Here is an 18495-nt window from a genome sequence, read left to right on the forward strand (position 1 = left end):
TCACATTATGATCTGGAGGGGTCCATAGCAGAGTGGCTGAGTTGACACAAAAGGGTTTGGGAGGGAACAAAATAACTTGGAGGGAGAAGGCCGAGCGGTTAGTCCGGCATTCCGGCGTCTAACCCGCCCGCCCTGCCGTCAGAATTCGGTCGTTTGCACACTTTCGTGTGTGATTTATATTTTCATGTATTATTTCTATACTAGAATTCTGATCCACAGATGCCATACTTACAACAAATCCTTAAGAAAATTAATGTGCCTTTATTGCATTAAGTCGTCGCAAATGTTATAAATGTTTTCTCTCATTGGTGCTTTGCCGATTCATTTAACGCCTAACAAACCACTCTTCGGCCACACGTTGGGCTTCCTGTGCCAGAGCAGGGACGTGAATTACTGGTATGGATTTTTCACTGTCTGGCTTGTTCAACTCAGGTATCAAGCTCGCCTCCAGTCTGTCCCATCTCTCGGAAAATGATACTTTAGGGGCTGCATAATACACCCTGCTTATACTGAAAATAAAGGGAAAATATTTTGACTTAAAAGATGTGTAGATTTTGGGGGGGTGGATCCATTGCGTTTTTTTGTAGCTCACAGTGTTGATCATATCGATTTTCATTCATTTAAGTACACCTTTAAATCAAGAAGACTCCGAATTGATCATGGTCACGTGACCTTACCTTGCCCAGTAGATGGCCGCCATGGTCACGTGACCTTACCTTGCCCAGTAGATGGCTGCCATGGTCATATGACCTTACCTTGCCTAGTAGATGGCTGCCATGGTCATGTGACCTTACCTTGCCCAATAGATGGCTGCCATGGTTACGTGACCTTACCTTGTCCAGTAGATGGCTGCCATGGTCATGTGACCTTACCTTGCCCAGTAGATGGCTGCCATGGTTACGTGACCTTACCTTGCCCAGTAGATGGCCGCCATGGTCACGTGACCTTACCTTGCCCAGTAGATGGCCGCCATGGTCACGTGACCTTACCTTGCCCAGTAGATGGCTGCCATGGTTACGTGACCTTACCTTGCCCAGTAGATGGCCGCCATGGTCACGTGACCTTACCTTGCCCAGTAGATGGCCGCCATGGTCACGTGACCTTACCTTGCCCAGTAGATTGCTGCCATGGTCATGTGACCTTACCTTGCCCAGTAGATGGCTGCCATGGTCATGTGACCTTACCTTGCCCAATAGATGGCTGCCATGGTCATGTGACCTTACCTTGCCCAGTAGATGGCTGCCATGGTCACGTGACCTTACCTTGCCCAGTAGATGGCGGCCATGCACATTGCGCAAGGGTAACAACTTGTGTACAGATCACATCCCGTTAGATCCCGTGACTTGAGAGCAGAGCAGGCCTGGCGAATGGCGGATACTTCAGCGTGTGCAGTGGGGTCGCAATTCACGAACGAGAGATTTGCAGTCTCGGCTGAGGAGAGATTAAACTAGAACATAGAGTCACATTTACCACTCGAGCCTTTCTATTTCTGAAATTTGGAGAACCTAAATACGAAGTTAGGTTCGGAGAGGGCTCGGGCTTGTCACGAAAACCAAAGAGGCTATGGTTACACAGTACCGTTCAAATGCTTCGAGACTTGAAAACAACGATCGCTAGACATGACGGAAAAACCTGGAAAACGCGCAATTCCAGATAGAGAGAAAACACAATTACTCACAATGGCTATAGGTTCCTTGTTCTACGGACTGATTTTCAAAACACATATAACGTGAGGCCGATGTGCACATAACCAGATTTTGGCTTTTTAAGATAATTTTTCATTGATCATCATTGCCTGTGCATCAGTTCATGGACGAAAAGCTCAAATTTCAATGACACTTCACAAGTCGCATCAATCCAAAAAAAAGTCGCACTTGATATTTTGTTTGCTATAAGTTACTAAGTACTCAGAGAAATTCGCCGCCTTATTCGATGTGAAATGGGCTTATTTGAAGCGTCACGTCATGTTTTTCCGTCATGTCCGATCGCTAGGGTTTTTAGACAAGAGAAACAGAAATATAACAAGAGGATTTTGTTAACTGAGAAGGCAGGAGACATTTCGTGTTAAGGTTAGAAATATTCGATCGCTTAGTTAAATATTCAACACAAATTGGTGATTCATTTTTGTTTATTTTATAAAGAAATCGCTGACAAAGTATCCTAATTCCCGTACTTGTAAGAGTTTATACCCACCAATGATCTTGTTGTCTTTGGCAATGACTGCCCCGAATGGCATTCCAAGACCCTGACTGGAACCTTCTTTACTGAGCTGAACTGCTCTCTCTAAAAACTGGACTTCATACTCTTCCATTGCTATTATCAATATCAGCAGAAGGTTCCGATCACCTTACTACCAGCTTGAATACTTAGATGCCGTGATGTTGCAGTAAGCATGCATAAGAACACGTTAGGTTTCGGTCACACTTGTGCTAGCGAAGTGTTTAGGCTCTCTGCGCGGGCACGTTCGTCACATTTGCAGCCATCTGTCGTGTCGGGGTCACGAAACGCTCCCCTGAACAAATATCTATTTAAATAGTCATATATATATGACTCTCTCTATATATATATATGACTCTCTCTCTCTATATATATATATATATGACTCTCTCTCTATATATATATATGACTATAATTATATATATATATATATAGTGTTGGTTTGAGAAAAATACAAACTACAAATGTTTCCCTACAGGTCTGTTTCGTGGTTGCCCACTCATCAGGGGATTTAATGAGAATATTCCTACCATCGTATATATACTATTAACATTGAAATTTACATAATAATAGACTGATAGTTTTAGCTAAGGCGGCAACAGGAACAATAGCGAGTTACATAAATATGCAGGGCGGAACGTGTGAAAAATTGATAGCGCGAAAATTTAACGGTGACGGGATTAACAGTTCTAATTGTTTCGTAGCAGGGTTTTGTTTCTGTGGCGGCACGAGGACACGAGTTCATTGCGTTTATTTAGAGTTGATAGTTTGAGTTGGCAGATGATCGTCAGCTTTTCCTTGAGGCAGAGGTTGCAACGCTTAGTGGTACTGTTGTAGGCGGGGTGGGAAGAAAGAATGCGCCATGAAATAAAGTACTCAATCATGTTGTCCTTGAGAGTCCAGACGTGTTTGCTGAGTTCGGTGGAGTTTCTGTGTTTGGCGTGTCGGGATGATGCGGTGTGGTTTCTGTACCTGGTCTTGAAGCTGTTTTCAGTGAGCCCGACGTATGTTTCCGAGGTGTTGTTGTCTTTTCGAGTTACGGTAGCTTGGTAGATAACAGATGTCTGTAGGCAGTTTCCGTCTAGAGGGCAGGTGTCTTTCTGTCGGCAGTTGCATGTCTTGTTGTTGGTAGTGGTAGGGGCGGAGTTGGCGATCTCGGTGGCCGACGATGCGGTGATGATGCGCTTGTTGTGGTTGTCGATGATCTGTTTGGTGTTGTTCATGCAGCTGTAACTGATTTTGATGGTGTTTCTGTTGAAGATTTTACGGAGGTGGTTGTCTTTCGGGAAGTGCTTGTCTATCAGGGTGAGGAATATGTGGCCGATGTTGGTGCTGGTGTTCTTGCTGAAAGGCGGGTTGTACCATAGGATGTTGTTGCGTTTGCGGGTTTTTCGGTTGGTTACGGTGTTGGGATCGTAGCGTAGCGTGTAGTTGTATCCGCTATCGTCGAGTGCTTTCTGGTAAGGCGGCGCGGTCTGGTCAAAGGAGGCTTGGTCTGAAGATAGGGCAGATAGGCGTCTGTTGATACCAGCAGGGATGTTCTTGGTGATGGAGGGCGGGTGGTTGCTCTCACGGTGGACATATTGTAGCGAGGAGTTCGGCTTTGTATAAGGCTGGTGTGCATTACGTTTTAGGTCGAGGGTGACGTCTAGGAAATTGATAACTTGTTTGTTTGCCTCAATGGTGATTCGGAGTCCGTTGTCGTTGAAGATGCGGCATAGTTCCTTTTTTAGGTTTTCGGTGGCTCTGGGTGTGGCGTTGGTGATGGCTAGTCCGTCGTCTCGGTAGAGTCCTACGTTCATATTGAGGTCCTGAAGTTGGGAGAGAAGGAAGTTGCCTACAAGTTCACAGGTTTCTGCGCCATCGAAGCTCCCCATCGTAACATCAAATATCGTGTTGCTTTTCTTCTGCCAGGGTGTTTGGTTGTGGACCAGGAAGGAGCTCTTGGAGTGGGTTATGATCTCTTTTTCATCAGGGGTGATTTCGTCATAGTTGGAGGCGAAGTCGAGTGCTCTTGATAGTAGGTCTTGGCTGATAGATGGGTAGAATTCTACAATGTCAAAACAGATGAAGTTGAGTTGGTGTTTGTTTTCGGCAGCCTTGAACCAGTCAATGACGGCTTTAGTGCTTTTCCATTGGTTGAAGTTTCGTTTCTTTGCAATTACGCTATTGGTACGGTCGAGGATCTTTTTGCTGATTTTTCCGATTTCGGGTTTCGTGGGGTTGATGAGTCTGCAGGTAGGTTTGTTAGCGAAGTTCGGCTTATGGTCTTTGAGAGTTATGAAGGCTTGCTTGTTGGCTGTGGTGTCCATTCTATCGTCTAAATCCAGTTTTGTAGCGATCTCTTTGTTTTTCTCGTGGACAGATTGCGTTGTTTCGGAGGGTGCTTTTTTGTAGGACTTGTTTATTTTTTTTTCTAGGAGATTCTTGTAGGTAGCTGGCTCTAGTTTGTAGAAGTTTGTGGTTTTATCTGCGGGGATCAGTAGTTTAGGTTCTTTTTTAATGTTGTCGGTGTCTTCTTTTAGCTTGCCCAGGAAAGGAGTGTTCAGGTTCTTGAATTTTACTGACTGGATCATTTTTAACATGTCTTCTTCAAACTCTTTCAGTTCTTCTACAGGAGGCGGATTTTTGGTTGAGCGGAATCCATAGGTTTCTTTGGAGGTCGAGGCGGTGTCTGTGTTTAGGAAGAAGTGTGCTTTCCAGCGCATTCGGCGTAAAAAGTGTTCGGTTTTTTCAATAAGGCGTTGGAGGTAATCACTGCGAGATGGTAGGGGAATATTCTTCGTTGAGTAGTTGATGTGGAATTTTTCCATAATGAGTAGCCGTAGAGTGCTCAACAAGAAAAACTTGGAGTCTGGATAAAATGATGGTTGAAGGCTTTCATAGAAAGTGCTCAATACTCGAAAGTAGAGCGGTGTATAGTGTTGGTTTGAGAAAAATACAAACTACATAGGTTTCCCTACAGGTCTGTTTCGTGGTTGCCCACTCATCAGGGGATTTAATGAGAATATTCCTACCATCGTATATATACTATTAACATTGAAATTTACATAATAATAGACTGATAGTTTTAGCTAAGGCGGCAAGAGGAACAATAGCGAGTTACATAAATATGCAGGGCGGAACGTGTGAAAAATTGATAGCGCGAAAATTTAACGGTGACGGGATTAACAGTTCTAATTGTTTCGTAGCAGGGTTTTGTTTCTGTGGCGGCACGAGGACACGAGTTCATTGCGTTTATTTAGAGTTGATAGTTTGGGTTGGCAGATGATCGTCAGCTTTTCCTTGAGGCAGAGGTTGCAACGCTTAGTGGTACTGTTGAAGGCGGGGTGGGAAGAAAGAATGCGCCATGAAATAAAGTACTCAATCATGCTGTCCTTGAGAGTCCAGACGTGTTTGCTGAGTTCGGTGGAGTTTCTGTGTTTGGCGTGTCGGAATGATGCGGTGTGGTTTCTGTACCTGGTCTTGAAGCTGTTTTCAGTGAGCCCGACGTATGTTTCCGAGGTGTTGTTGTCTTTTCGAGTTACGGTAGCTTGGTAGATAACAGATGTCTGTAGGCAGTTTCCGTCTAGAGGGCAGGTGTCTTTCTGTCGGCAGTTGCATGTCTTGTTGTTGGTAGTGGTAGGGGCGGAGTTGGCGATCTCGGTGGCCGACGATGCGGTGATGATGCGCTTGTTGTGGTTGTCGATGATCTGTTTGGTGTTGTTCATGCAGCTGTAACTGATTTTGATGGTGTTTCTGTTGAAGATTTTACGGAGGTGGTTGTCTTTCGGGAAGTGCTTGTCTATCAGGGTGAGGAATCTGTGGCCGATGTTGGTGCTGGTGTTCTTGCTGAAGGGCGGGTTGTACCATAGGATGTTGTTGCGTTTGCGGATTTTTCGGTTGGTTACGGTGTTGGGATCGTAGCGTAGCACCCAGAGCCACCGAAAACCTAAAAAAGGAACTATGCCGCATCTTCAACGACAACGGACTCCGAATCACCATTGAGGCAAACAAACAAGTTATCAATTTCCTAGACGTCACCCTCGACCTAAAACGTAATGCACACCAGCCTTATACAAAGCCGAACTCCTCGCTACAATATGTCCACCGTGAGAGCAACCACCCGCCCTCCATCACCAAGAACATCCCTGCTGGTATCAACAGACGCCTATCTGCCCTATCTTCAGACCAAGCCTCCTTTGACCAGACCGCGCCGCCTTACCAGAAAGCACTCGACGATAGCGGATACAACTACACGCTACGCTACGATCCCAACACCGTAACCAACCGAAAAACCCGCAAACGCAACAACATCCTATGGTACAACCATATATAAAATGATGGTTGAAGGCTTTCATAGAAAGTGCTCAATACTCGAAAGTATATATATATATATATATATATATATATATATATATATATATATATATATATATATATATATATATATATATATATATATATATATATATATATATATATATATATATATATATATATATATATATATATATATATATAAGAACGTTCAGGCTGAGATTTCACCAAATATTAAGAACATGCTATGAACATGCCGAGGCTCAGATAGCAGAAAAAAAAAAGACATTGTTAAGAACATATTAGCCTTAAAATGTCCCAAAAAATAGGCACGGCCCAGCCTCAACTGAAAATTAGACGTTCTTATAAAAAAAAGAGAGTGTACATTCGTGTCTCGCCTAGAATCAAAAAGCCCAAACTGTCGTGATCTCGTACCAGAACAATGAATACAATAAAAATAAATTAAAAAATTTTCAAATTTCCGTCAAACTCGACAAATTTTCGTGCTTTCTTCAGGGCAGACTCTCTGCCCTGAAGAAGTCTTATTAAAGACGAAAATTTGGCAGGGTCGAGTTCGTGTCTCGCCGGTGTTGATATTTTTGGGATATCTTTCAGTTAATGCTATCACATTTATTCATCATCCGCCCAAGATGACGGATCTTAAGGACAACACAATGATAATATTGTGTAACAGCTATCTTTCGTGTTCTATCACCAGATGTAACCGTTATTCTTTCGGTTATTCTAACCACTTGTATGATCTCCTTTATATAACGACTATGACCACTGGGGAGGTACCGGGTTTTACTTGCTCTGTTAAAAACTAAAGGCTTTACAAGGTTTTTACAAGATAATAACAAGTTGTGATTCTCTAGAGTGTATTGGGGCTTCGGTACGCATCCATATTTATATGCTCCTTAGGCGGCATCCCTTAGGTAATCCGACACTGACATTTAGGCACGTACTGATAAGGTCTTAGCCAACGGGAGTCCAAGGAACGAACTACCCCCGGTTTGTTACCCTTGGGCTACCGTGACTTACGTCGTGTTTACAATGTTGCTACGGCTACCGATGTCACACACTAATTTGTAACACTGCTGGTGCGCATGTCAAGCTACACACGTGATAACAATGATTGACAGCATTCCAATAATTTTTGCAGTCAAAGTCGTAAAGCGTCCTAAAACCTAATTCTACCGACGGCTAGGTCTGAAGCCTACTTAAGGCAAACCTTGTGTGAGCTCAGATCTAATTTATGTAACAGATACAGATACTCCACCAAAACAAATGCTCAAAACTCTGTTCTCAAGAACCACTAGAGAACTAACGACACGCCTATAAGTTTCCCTGCAAAAGGTCAATCTGCTAGAAATAGGAAATGCTTGGCTAAGCAATTTCTATGCGAGTGTTTTAGATTTCCCTTTAAACGCGATAAACAAACTAAACTAAATGCTTTTCGTCGTCCCGTGGACTTCAATATGCTGACAGCCGATCAGTATATAATTTCTAGATACTAAGTATGTCTTCACTACATGTGTGACTTATTCCTGCGTAATAATTGTCTCATCCGAAGCTACACGACGCTACCGTGATCAAAGGTCCATTGTAATAGCTTTATAGGATATTGTTGTGCATTTTACGGGCTAAACTGACAAATCAGTGGGCTAAAATGTATTTTATCCCGCTCAAATCCCGTCTTCAGAGGTTTTCTATTTTTACTCCCAATAACTCGAGCCAACTCGAACCCATAATTTCCCATTGGGTTTGCTTTATACTTTTCAATATCTGCATATCATATCGATCGATACCCCATTAATTTTACCCATTTTGTATTTGTATTTTTATTTATTTATTGCAGTCGATTAAACCAGTCGTTTCTTTTATTGTATTTTCTTCAAGACGATACCTAACCAATATTTCTGTAAGTGATTTCTTATGAAGGGGCGAATCTAGCTTTTCTCTAAAGGGGGTGTTACTCAGTGACAAAGGGAGAAGGTTTTCTGTTGTTGTTACACATGGCTTTCTGGCAGCCCAAAGGACCCCCCCCTCCCCCCCCTAGATCCGATACTTCAAAAGTCCTTGCTGCAGCTGCACTTGAGAGATCATGCTAAAAATGACATAATAGACGTTGTTAACAGTGCATCTGAGCGATTGTCTTCTAGGTGTGCAAAGGTGTATTTTGCAGACAATAGAGGTGTTTGCTTATCACGTAATGGAGATATCGACGAAAGTGTATACAGAGATAATGTACACTTAAATAACCAAACGGGAACGAAAAAACTAGTCGCAAGCTTAAAAAGTCAAATTCCAGGGCTCAGAAGACAAAGGGATCCCGCTGTAACTCGGAAATTCCCAGTCAACAACCGTTTCCAGCAAAGAAGACAAGGCGCTCCTAGCGGATCCACAGGTATCCCACAAGCAAGATATCAGGCCCCCACAGGCAACCCACAAGCGTACTGTCCACCAACAAACAACCCGATGTTTCGCCCATTCCCAGGTAACCCACAGGGGTATCAGCAACCACCAACAAACAACCCGATGTTTCGCCCATTTCCAGGTAACCCACAGGGGTATCAGCAACCCACAACTAATCAACTTCCCACAGGTAGACAGCAGTATCCAATGAACTCTCAGCAGCAACAATTAGAACAAGCCCTAAAAATTATTTCTGAATGTGTAAGGTTAGCCTATAGAAATGGATAAAAAACATCTCAAATCACTGAAAATGTCAACATGCCAGGTTCACTAACTTCTCGATAGAGATCCGCTTGAATCAGTACATCTTAAATTCTGTAAAATGTTACTAGGAACTGGAAAAACGGCTGTGAACAATGCGTGCAGAGGGGAACTAGGCAGATATCCTCTTTGTATAAATGCAACATATAGGAACATAAAATACTGGACCAACCTTCGGTCAAAAGAAGAGGCCCTCTCAAAAGTAGTTTATACAGAGTGTGTAAATAACCCTCACGTGTCCTACTGGACCCACAAAACAAAAGAAATAATTTTCAAAGCGGGTTTTGGGTTTATGTGGCTCTATCAAAATGAAACCGACCCTACATTGTTCCTTGATATTTTCTCTAAACGACTTAATGATATGTATTTTCAGAAATGGCATGGGGAAATTTTCAATGACCAAAGGAAAAACAGTAATGAAATGAACAAACTAAGAACTTATAGAACTTTTAAAGACAAATATGAATTAGAGAATTACCTTGTAGCCATCCCTAATGTGAAACATAGAGTTGCGCTAACAAAACTAAGAATAAGTAATCACCAATTGCAAATTGAGAAAGGCAGACATACGAGGCCTTACACAAAGGAAAAAGATCGGATTTGCCCAACATGCAAAAATGACGTGGAAAATGAATTTCACTTTCTAGTACAATGCCAAACATACAAAGAGCTACGAAATTCAGTTATCCAAAATTTGCAGCGCAATCAAATTACACAAAAACGCCTTTTCAATTTACTAATAAATCCGCCAACTCAATTAGCAGGGATAGCTGCAAGGTACATTTCCGAATGTTTCAAGCTAAGGGAAACGCTAATATGAAAATTAAACCTAAAGCACAATAGAAATCTGAAGTAAGCAGAGCAAAAAAAAAAAAAAAAAAAAAAAAAAAAATACAAATACAAATAAAAATAAAAAAAGGAAAGGGGAAAAAAGGGAAGAAAAAAAGAAAAAAGAAAATACAATGTAAAACTAAGTAGTAACTAAAAACAATCAGAAAAGATTTAGAAAAAGAAAAAATGAAAGAAAGGAAATACAATGTAAACTAAAACTAAGAACAATCACATAATAGCTGTTGTACGTCTTATATACGTACTATTTTACCTTTTTTTAAAATTTTTTGGTCACTAACCGATGTAACTTTACTGTTTCAAGGGACCAATAAATAAAATCTGTCTGTCTGTCTGTCTGTTATATTTTGTTTAGTGTTACGATGATGTGAGACCATGATGTATATCGACTCAAGTGTAGCCAAATTATAACTCTTCTAATATCACAACTCTTGGCCAATCAAATCAAACGTTTTAGGAAAAAAGCCCGCGAATTGTCAGCGGTTTTCCAAACCATGTCAAAAACAAACATGGCGGCCGTAGTTGAATTATTTGAAGGTGATGGTTAAGACTGTAATTTAACGTCATTCCTGCCTTTCTTGTCAATAATAAATCGAGCCACATTCGATAATTAGCTATCTGAATGCAAGGTTTCGCTTCGAAGTCCGTTCGTTATCAGTTCAACTTTCACGATATATCATCTGATCAACACACCAAACGCCACTGGTAAGCCATTTCCACTTCCCCTCTACTACTGCTGGCTGTGCACCAAATTCTTTGTTTATTTCTTGCATGCATGCTTGCTGAATTAGCTCCAACACATTCTTGCTCTTATTATTTTAGCTTCGGAATTTATCCGCACTTCGCTACGAGTAGCATTGTCTCCAATGACTTCATGAATAACATTTCTAGACTAAACTTCGTCCGTCAAGAGGAGGAGTCAGTTTTTTGAATGTCTATAAGCAAAATCACCGAAGGAGGGCTAGAGGGCTCTTTTTCCATCAATGATATCTGGGTCGACTGGTTGTCCCCAGGGAATCAATCAGATGGGCATAGACTTACCTGAAGCAGTTATTTTAACATCACAGTAGTAACATTGTTTACACTTGTCTAAGACAAAATACCCTATGTATAAATAAAACCACATAAAGCCAAGGAATTTATTGGTTTGGTTCATACTCTACATACCATTTTACCCTAAAGTGTGCTAAAATGCACCAAAACCAACAGACCAAGTTTTTCCCAAAAATTACCATTTAATTATCCACGACTTGGCAAGGGCATTGTCGTTTTAACCGCGTTCGGCAAAAACGACAATTTTTGGCTAAATTTTCTTGATATAGGGAACCATGTGTCCAGCTGTCATTGTTATTGCTTCTTATTATCGTCAATGCTCTGTTAGGGTCCCCTTAACTAGAGAATCTCGCCATTCTTGAATTTCTTACTTTATGTTTGGGAATCCTAAATTGTAAAGGTAGTGTGTCTATTGGAAGTTTCCACCCTCCCCCTTCCTCCGCTACTGACTGCTATCTTGTCTTCTTTTTAGAAAAACTCTGATTTATGAATGTTTACCTTTCTCTAGAAACGCTACAAAAAATCGATACAGCTAAGGCATCTATGGTTATTCAAGTTTTCTTGCAATTTGACCTTTATATTTTCAAATATCAACAAAAGCAAAGTAGCGGCTGATCGTCATTCTTTAATTTCTCCAAGAAACATGTGCCATTAAGACCTGCACCAGCCCTTCATCACCATCGTCATCTTAAGGCCCATGACATGTGCGTACACAGGGGGGGCGTGCGCCTCCCCCCCTTTTCGCGGCCAAAAAGTGGGTAATTTCTTATTAAGGAATCTTTAAATCTTTAAATACTAAGCTTTCTCCATGTGATATCTATGACTGCACACCCCCCTTGATCCAATCCTGGGTACGCGCCTGCATGTGTTCAAAAGAAAGAGGAAGGAGCCAAGGAAGAGGCTGAGAGAGAAAGAAAGCTTGAGAAATAGAGAGGGCAAGCTCAACGACCTAAAGGTGTTGGTCCTTGATCTATACATAGAGAACAACAAGCTCATCTGCTATAGAAGAGGATGTTGAAAGCGATCAAGTCTTTGCACGGTGGACTGTAGTAAACGCTAGGAACGTAGTGCCAGAAAGTGAAAGTGGCGATTCAGACGAGGTAAAGTAGAAGGTGAAGCGTTTGTAATGAATAATATTGGAAGTGACGATAAGGGGAGTTGTAATGATGCATAGACGATGAGTCGGAGGCTGATGAAGAAGACGATAATTCGGAGAGTTATAGAGATGCAGGTCAGATAGTGACGGGGAAGTTGATAATTTGGAGAGTGACTGATATAACTCGGAGAGTGACAGAGGAGAAACTCCCACAAAGGACTAAGTCCTATCGGATTCACCGTACTTGGAGGGGCCGTTATTTCTACAAATGATGGTGACAAGTACAAAAGGAATGAAAAGTGCAAAATGAATAAAAGGTTAACTCCAGACTTGTTTCATAATGTATGTGACACTTCATATAGTTGAGCACAACCGGTTCTTCAGCCTTTCCACTTCTTCATATATAGCCGTTATATGTAGTAGTCTTTATATGTAGCTTTGTGTAAAAGACCTCAAGAATAGGCTGTTTAAAGCAAGGGGTGGATACACTAGACAAGAAGAATATGGAGCTTGAAAAAGATCACAAGAAGAATGAAGATGAAGTTGTACCAGACACTGGTACCCTCAGTTTTGTTATACGGTTGTGAGACCTGAAAGACCTGGGAGATAATGCTGGACGTTTTCCAACTTAAATACTCGACATTTGCTGGGAAGATCACATCAGGAATTAGGAGTCCTAAATTTGCTTAGGCAAGATGGAGAATGTCGAAATGAGCGGAAGAAATGACTTCTAAGCATAATAAAGGGTTTCAATCGAATGAATTATTCAAGAACGTGACTTAAAAACGCTACGAATCCAAATACGATAACTTTGTTTATTATAATGCCACAGCGTCTGATCTGTAATAAATTTGTACGACTAAACCCACGAACAGGGTCTTTTTTGGAGCCCCTCTCCTGTTAAAAATCCTGGCTACGCGCCTCTGAAAACAAAGACACAACTTTTATTTGCTAAAGGAAATACAAGCATAAAAACATAACCTCGCCCAAAACAGCCAAAATTTGTAACATTCACACTCTAAACACTAGAACTTCCGACCCATAAGTCTGAAATGATAAACAAATGAAAAACATAATGAAATGAAAAACATAACACCCCTACATATCTTGAAAACCGAACGTATTTTTCCATGAATTTCATGTTCATACGAGCGTTTACTACACACACATTTGTGGAAATTTTTTTTTGGATGGGTGTGAGTCCCATTTTTTTTTTACCCTATGTCTGGGGGAGGGTACTATTCTGTTTTTCGTGTGTCTAAGAGTAAGGGGAGGGCCATACCCTTTTTTGCATATCTTCCAAAACAATCAGACCCCTCCCCCCGCTAAATAATGAAATGTCCCTAAACACGGACAAGTTATAGTGAGCATTTTTTTTATTTTATACTTGAATAGAGATGCCATACTTACAAACAAATTCTTTAAAAAATGTATGTGCTTTTTTGCGTAGTTGCAAAAGATAAAATGTTTTCTCTTATTGGTGTTTTGCTGATTCACCTAACGCTTGACAAACCACTCTTCGGCCACACGTTGGGCCTCCTGTGCCAGAGCAGGGACGTGAATTACTGGTATGGATTTTTCACTGTCTGGCTTGTTCAACTCAGGTATCAAGGTCGCTTCCAGTCTGTCCAGTCCCTCGGGAAATGATTCTTTAGGGGCTGCATAATACACCTTGCTTATACTGAAAATAAAATATTTTGACTTAGAAGATGTGTAGATTTGGGGGGGGGGGGAGCAAACGGAGCATGCGTTTTTTTGTAGCTCACAGTGTTGATCAATATTCTTACCTTGCCCAGTAGATGGCTGCCATGGTCATGTGACCTTACCTTGCCCAGTTGATGGCCGCTATGGTCATGTGACCTTACCTTGCCCAGTAGATGGCTGTCATGGTCACGTGACCTTACCTTGCCCAGTAGATGGCTGCCATGGTCATGTGACCTTACCTTGCCCAGTTGATGGCCGCTATGGTCATGTGACCTTACCTTGCCCAGTAGATGGCTGTCATGGTCACGTGACCTTACCTTGCCCAGTAGATGGCTGCCATTATCATGTGACTTTACCTTGCTCAGTTGATGGCCGCCATGGTCACGTGACCTTACCTTGCCCAGTAGATGGCCGCCATGGTCACGTGACCTTACCTTGCCCAGTAGATGGCTGCCATGGTCATGTGACCTTACCTTGCCCAGTAGATGGCTGCCATGGTCATGTGACCTTACCTTGCCCAATAGATGGCTGCCATGGTCATGTGACCTTACCTTGCCCAGTAGATGGCTGCCATGGTCATGTGACCTTACCTTGCCCAGTAGATGGCTGCCATGGTCATGTGACCTTACCTTGCCCAGTAGATGGCTGCCATGGTCATGTGACCTTACCTTGCCCAGTAGATGGCTGCCATGGTTACGTGACCTTACCTTGCCCAGTAGATGGCGGCCATGCACATTGCGCAAGGGTAACAACTTGTGTACAGATCACATCCCGTTAGATCCCGTGACTTGAGAGCAGAGCAGGCCTGGCGAATGGCGGATACTTCAGCGTGTGCAGTGGGGTCGCAATTCACGAACGTGAGATTTGCAGTCTCGGCTGAGGATAGTATAAACAAGAACACAAGAGTCAAAATTACCACTCGACTCTTTCGATATTTGACAATATATAGATTGCCTAAAGCGTAACCAGCATACATTCAATTTTAGCCATACAACGTTGTCAGTGCAAATGGAAAATGGCAGTAAGACCTATCACTTCTTATGGGTATAATTATTTGCAATAATAAAAATGACAAGTAATCTAATCGCAAAAGTTATTAACATTTTCCAATATTTAGGAGCAATTTGACACGCGAGTCCCATGGTATAAAGGGAGGTATTGTCATTGAAAATTGAAGCCAATACAGCAAAAATGGGTGTTTTTATTCTCTTCAGAAACTAGAACATTATATATTCTATATATATTGGATTTGCCAGGTGAATGTATAAAAGATTATTTTATATTTCGTTTATAATTAGATGATGACACAAATATTGTATTGAATTCGCCAGGTGAATGTATAAAAGTTTTTTTTAGCAGAAATTGTAAAAATTCTAAAAGTTTTATAAACCTTAACTTGTGTGCTTTTTAGATAGTCCTGGGTGGTCCCAATACTAAATTATCATTATTATTGGGCCTGTCACAGACGTGTAAATAGACTAACCTACAGAAAGGACTGTTGTCTTGTTTTGTTTTTAGATTATTTTCACACTCAATAATTAAGTTTGATTTATAATTAGCAGTTACAAGGTATTTAGTTACAAGGTGTTTAGTTACAAGGCTTTGAGTTAAATAAGCGCTTTTGGTAGCACGGAGTTTGGAGCAGATCAGAGTTTTTAAATGAGTTCAAGTTATATTCAATCACATCTTTAGGAGACACATCAGACGTAAGTTACAATCTTTCATTTAGCTTGATTTTATCTTAGTTATCTCAGTAGGAGTCTCTGTTAACAGTATTATTTGTATTTAGTTTTTACCATCAAGAGGTGATCTCAACAATAAAGTTAAATATCATTTTACACTGGTTAAACTGCCTGGATTTTGTAGATTCCACATTCTCAATGTCGGCAACCCCTCCAAGCCTGGTACAGGGCCTATGTTGGCACAGTACTGTGTCAGCCCACTTGTCAAAGGGTGAATGAAAGAAAGTCTTCCTTTTTTTTCAAAATTTGTCTGCTTTAGTTCTATATATTATTCTGGTTTAGTTTTTTAGAACAAAGTTTCGTTTGTAAAATTATTATCTATCTTTTTGTTACTTAGGTTGTGTTAATTTTCATTGAGCTGCATTAATACTTGGAGTTTGCTTGGAGTTTCTCTTGTAAGTGAGAATCACCTGAAATAAAAAATGGAGGATGTTAAAGACAAAACCTGAAGGAGGAATGGGGTTCTCTATAAAAATAGATAAGGTTGATTTCCAGTCTTTTAGGGTATAACAAAATTCTACTGACTACTATTTTGAATATTCTTTCAATTCGGCTATTACTTAGGGGGTCCCATGTCAATGGATCATCTTATCCAATAACAACAGGACTTGAAGACAGGTTGTGGTTTTCTTGAGGTATTCAAGTTGCCTTCATGTTTTTTATTGTAAAATATAGGTATATTTGAGAAATTTCTGGGTAATAACAGATCCCTAAAGTTCCCAGTGTGTGTATGCACCTTTATTATCCACTATTTGATGACAAGAAATGACATTTTCTTTGATCGAGACAAAAAAAAACTGTGTTCATCAAGAGAGTCTTTTGCTTGCTGACAATTACACCACGAATTTCCTATCCTTTTTATGGGCTAATGGATGAACGACCTAGCTGAATAAGTGGGAAATATAGCATCCCTTCATCAAATGTAAGTTATATACCTTAACTTAAGTAACTTACTTACTTGTGTTCTAAAAAAAATCCATTGTTTGTCCTTCAATCCTTCCGTCCATCGTTCGTACCTGTTTATATTATTAGAGTGCTAGTGTGTCGATCTTTCTTGCTTTTATACCACGACGAAAATAATGTAAACATTTGCGAACCCACCGTGTTGGCCGCGAGTTGCAAGAGCAAAAACGCGCGAAAAATTAGACGCAGGGTTCCCGTGAGCGAAAACGCAAATTATTGTAGGTTTTTAGAGGAACTGTCAGGGTTTTATTAAGAATTTAGCAATCCCGGATAGTGCAAAAGTGTATTAGTTTTTATTATTTTTACTAAAGTGACTTGTTACGAAATAATCGCAAAGTGTGCGGACAGGCGATACACAGGGTACCCGCGCGATGACAAAAAAAAACTGAGTCGCATAGTTATATAACATTTGTCTACATCTATGGAGCTCCGCGCGCGGCCTGCGACCGCACTCCTTCCGCTATAATTTAGTTAAGAAATAAGTAGCATGCCCGAAACGAGCAATTTCGAATTTCCCGTTTGCACCCTTGTCCCTCCTGTGTATTGCGTATTTTATAATAAGAGCGAAATCGCGTAACAAAACGTTTATACCCACCTATGATCTTGTTGTCTTTGGTAATGACTGCCCCGAATGGCATTCCAAGACCCTGGTCGGAACCTTCTTTACTGAGCTGAACTGCTCTCTCTAAGAACTGGACTTTATACTCTTCCATTGCTATCAATATCAGCGAAGGTTTCGAGCACTATACTACCAGCTGGAATAATTTGATGCCGTGATGTTACAGTAACCATGCATAAGAACACGCTCTAGTCTCAAGATGTTCTAACAGTCACCAGTGCAGCCATCCGTGTCGGGGTCACGGAACGCTCACGTGATCAAATTTCTAATTAACAACTCCATTGTAATCCATTGAATCCATCCTGCCCTTTATTTACCCCGTCTAGCACAAGATGCCAACTTGAGGCTAAGTCTCGGCTTACTTCTTCCAGCCACCTATGGAGGCTCTCCGAACCTAACTTCGTATTTAGGTTCTATATAAAATAAGAAGGGAGTGAAACAACGCTCGATTCCATTGTGGTTCGAAACGCTGTGTCTACTTGCGCGGCTTCCGGTATAGGAGGAAAAAAAACTAGCTGCACGGCTGTCTCCCATTTTCTCGATTTTTAGCCTAAATAACAAGTTTCTAGCTTTAAAACACTCCCACGATTATTAAGAACAGCCAAGAGATGTTTTTTTAGCTTGAAAAGCTGTGCATTGAGTGACCCGCAAATGCTCGGCACAGTAAAAAAAGGAGATGCACTTCCTTTTTTTCATTTTTGCCATTAAACCAAAATGAAAAGTTTTGACTTTAAAAACCTCCCACCGTTATTTAGAACCGTCAAACGATGGCTTCGAGCTTGAAAAAATTCGCAAAAGGCGACATGCGAATGCTCGGCACATGGACGATGCATAAAATGTCACGAGCTCCACACTTCGTCCATACTTTGTCGAGCATTTGCGGGCCGCTTGTTGCATAGCTTTTCAGGCTAAAAATCGTCGTTTCTTTTATTGTATTTTCTTCAAGACGATACCTAACCAATATTTCTGTAAGTGATTTCTTATGCAGGGGCAAATCTAGCTTTTCTCTAAAGGGGGTGTTACTCAGTGACAAAGGGAGAAGGTTTTCTGTTGTTGTTACACATGGCTTTCTGGCAGCCCAAAGGACCCCCCCCCCCCTAGATCCGATACTTCAAAAGTCCTTGCTGCAGTTGTTGTTATATTTTGTTTAGTGTTACGATGATGTGAGACCATGATGTATATCGACTCAAGTGTAACCAAATCATAACTCTTCTAAT

General features: G+C 41.2%; 1 protein-coding gene and 2 long non-coding RNA genes across 7 annotated transcripts; 2 read left to right on the forward strand and 1 right to left on the reverse strand.

Moving 5' to 3' along the window:
• Positions 1-241: 241 nt before the first annotated feature.
• LOC5514184 (guanine deaminase) lies at positions 242-17612 on the reverse strand. Of its 5 annotated transcripts, XR_007308085.1 has the most exons (4): positions 16655-16813; positions 16067-16106; positions 14662-14830; positions 13612-13931 (listed from the first exon to the last, which is right to left on the reverse strand). XR_007308085.1 is itself a non-coding variant. In XM_048727757.1 (3 exons), exons 1-3 carry the CDS (start codon positions 17370-17372, stop codon positions 326-328), a joined length of 471 nt encoding a protein of 156 aa, XP_048583714.1. In that variant the 5' UTR covers positions 17373-17612; the 3' UTR covers positions 242-325. The 5 variants fall into 5 exon arrangements, 3 of the variants coding, with proteins under 3 accessions (XP_048583714.1, XP_001634386.2, XP_048583713.1); XM_048727757.1 differs by lacking the exons at positions 13612-13931; positions 14662-14830; positions 16067-16106; positions 16655-16813 and adding exons at positions 242-509; positions 1263-1431; positions 17255-17612; XM_001634336.3 differs by lacking the exons at positions 13612-13931; positions 14662-14830; positions 16067-16106; positions 16655-16813 and adding exons at positions 242-509; positions 1263-1431; positions 2194-2444.
• Positions 8613-10069, forward strand: LOC116606723. Its single transcript, XR_007308087.1, has 2 exons — positions 8613-9013; positions 9074-10069. It is a non-coding gene; the product is annotated as an uncharacterized LOC116606723 (long non-coding RNA).
• Positions 10597-11235, forward strand: LOC116619215. The gene is made up of 2 exons (XR_004296579.2): positions 10597-10806; positions 10924-11235. It is a non-coding gene; the product is annotated as an uncharacterized LOC116619215 (long non-coding RNA).
• Positions 17613-18495: the final 883 nt, after the last annotated feature.

Source organism: Nematostella vectensis, chromosome 5 (assembly GCF_932526225.1).
Source record: "Nematostella vectensis chromosome 5, jaNemVect1.1, whole genome shotgun sequence".
NCBI lineage: Eukaryota > Metazoa > Cnidaria > Anthozoa > Actiniaria > Edwardsiidae > Nematostella > Nematostella vectensis.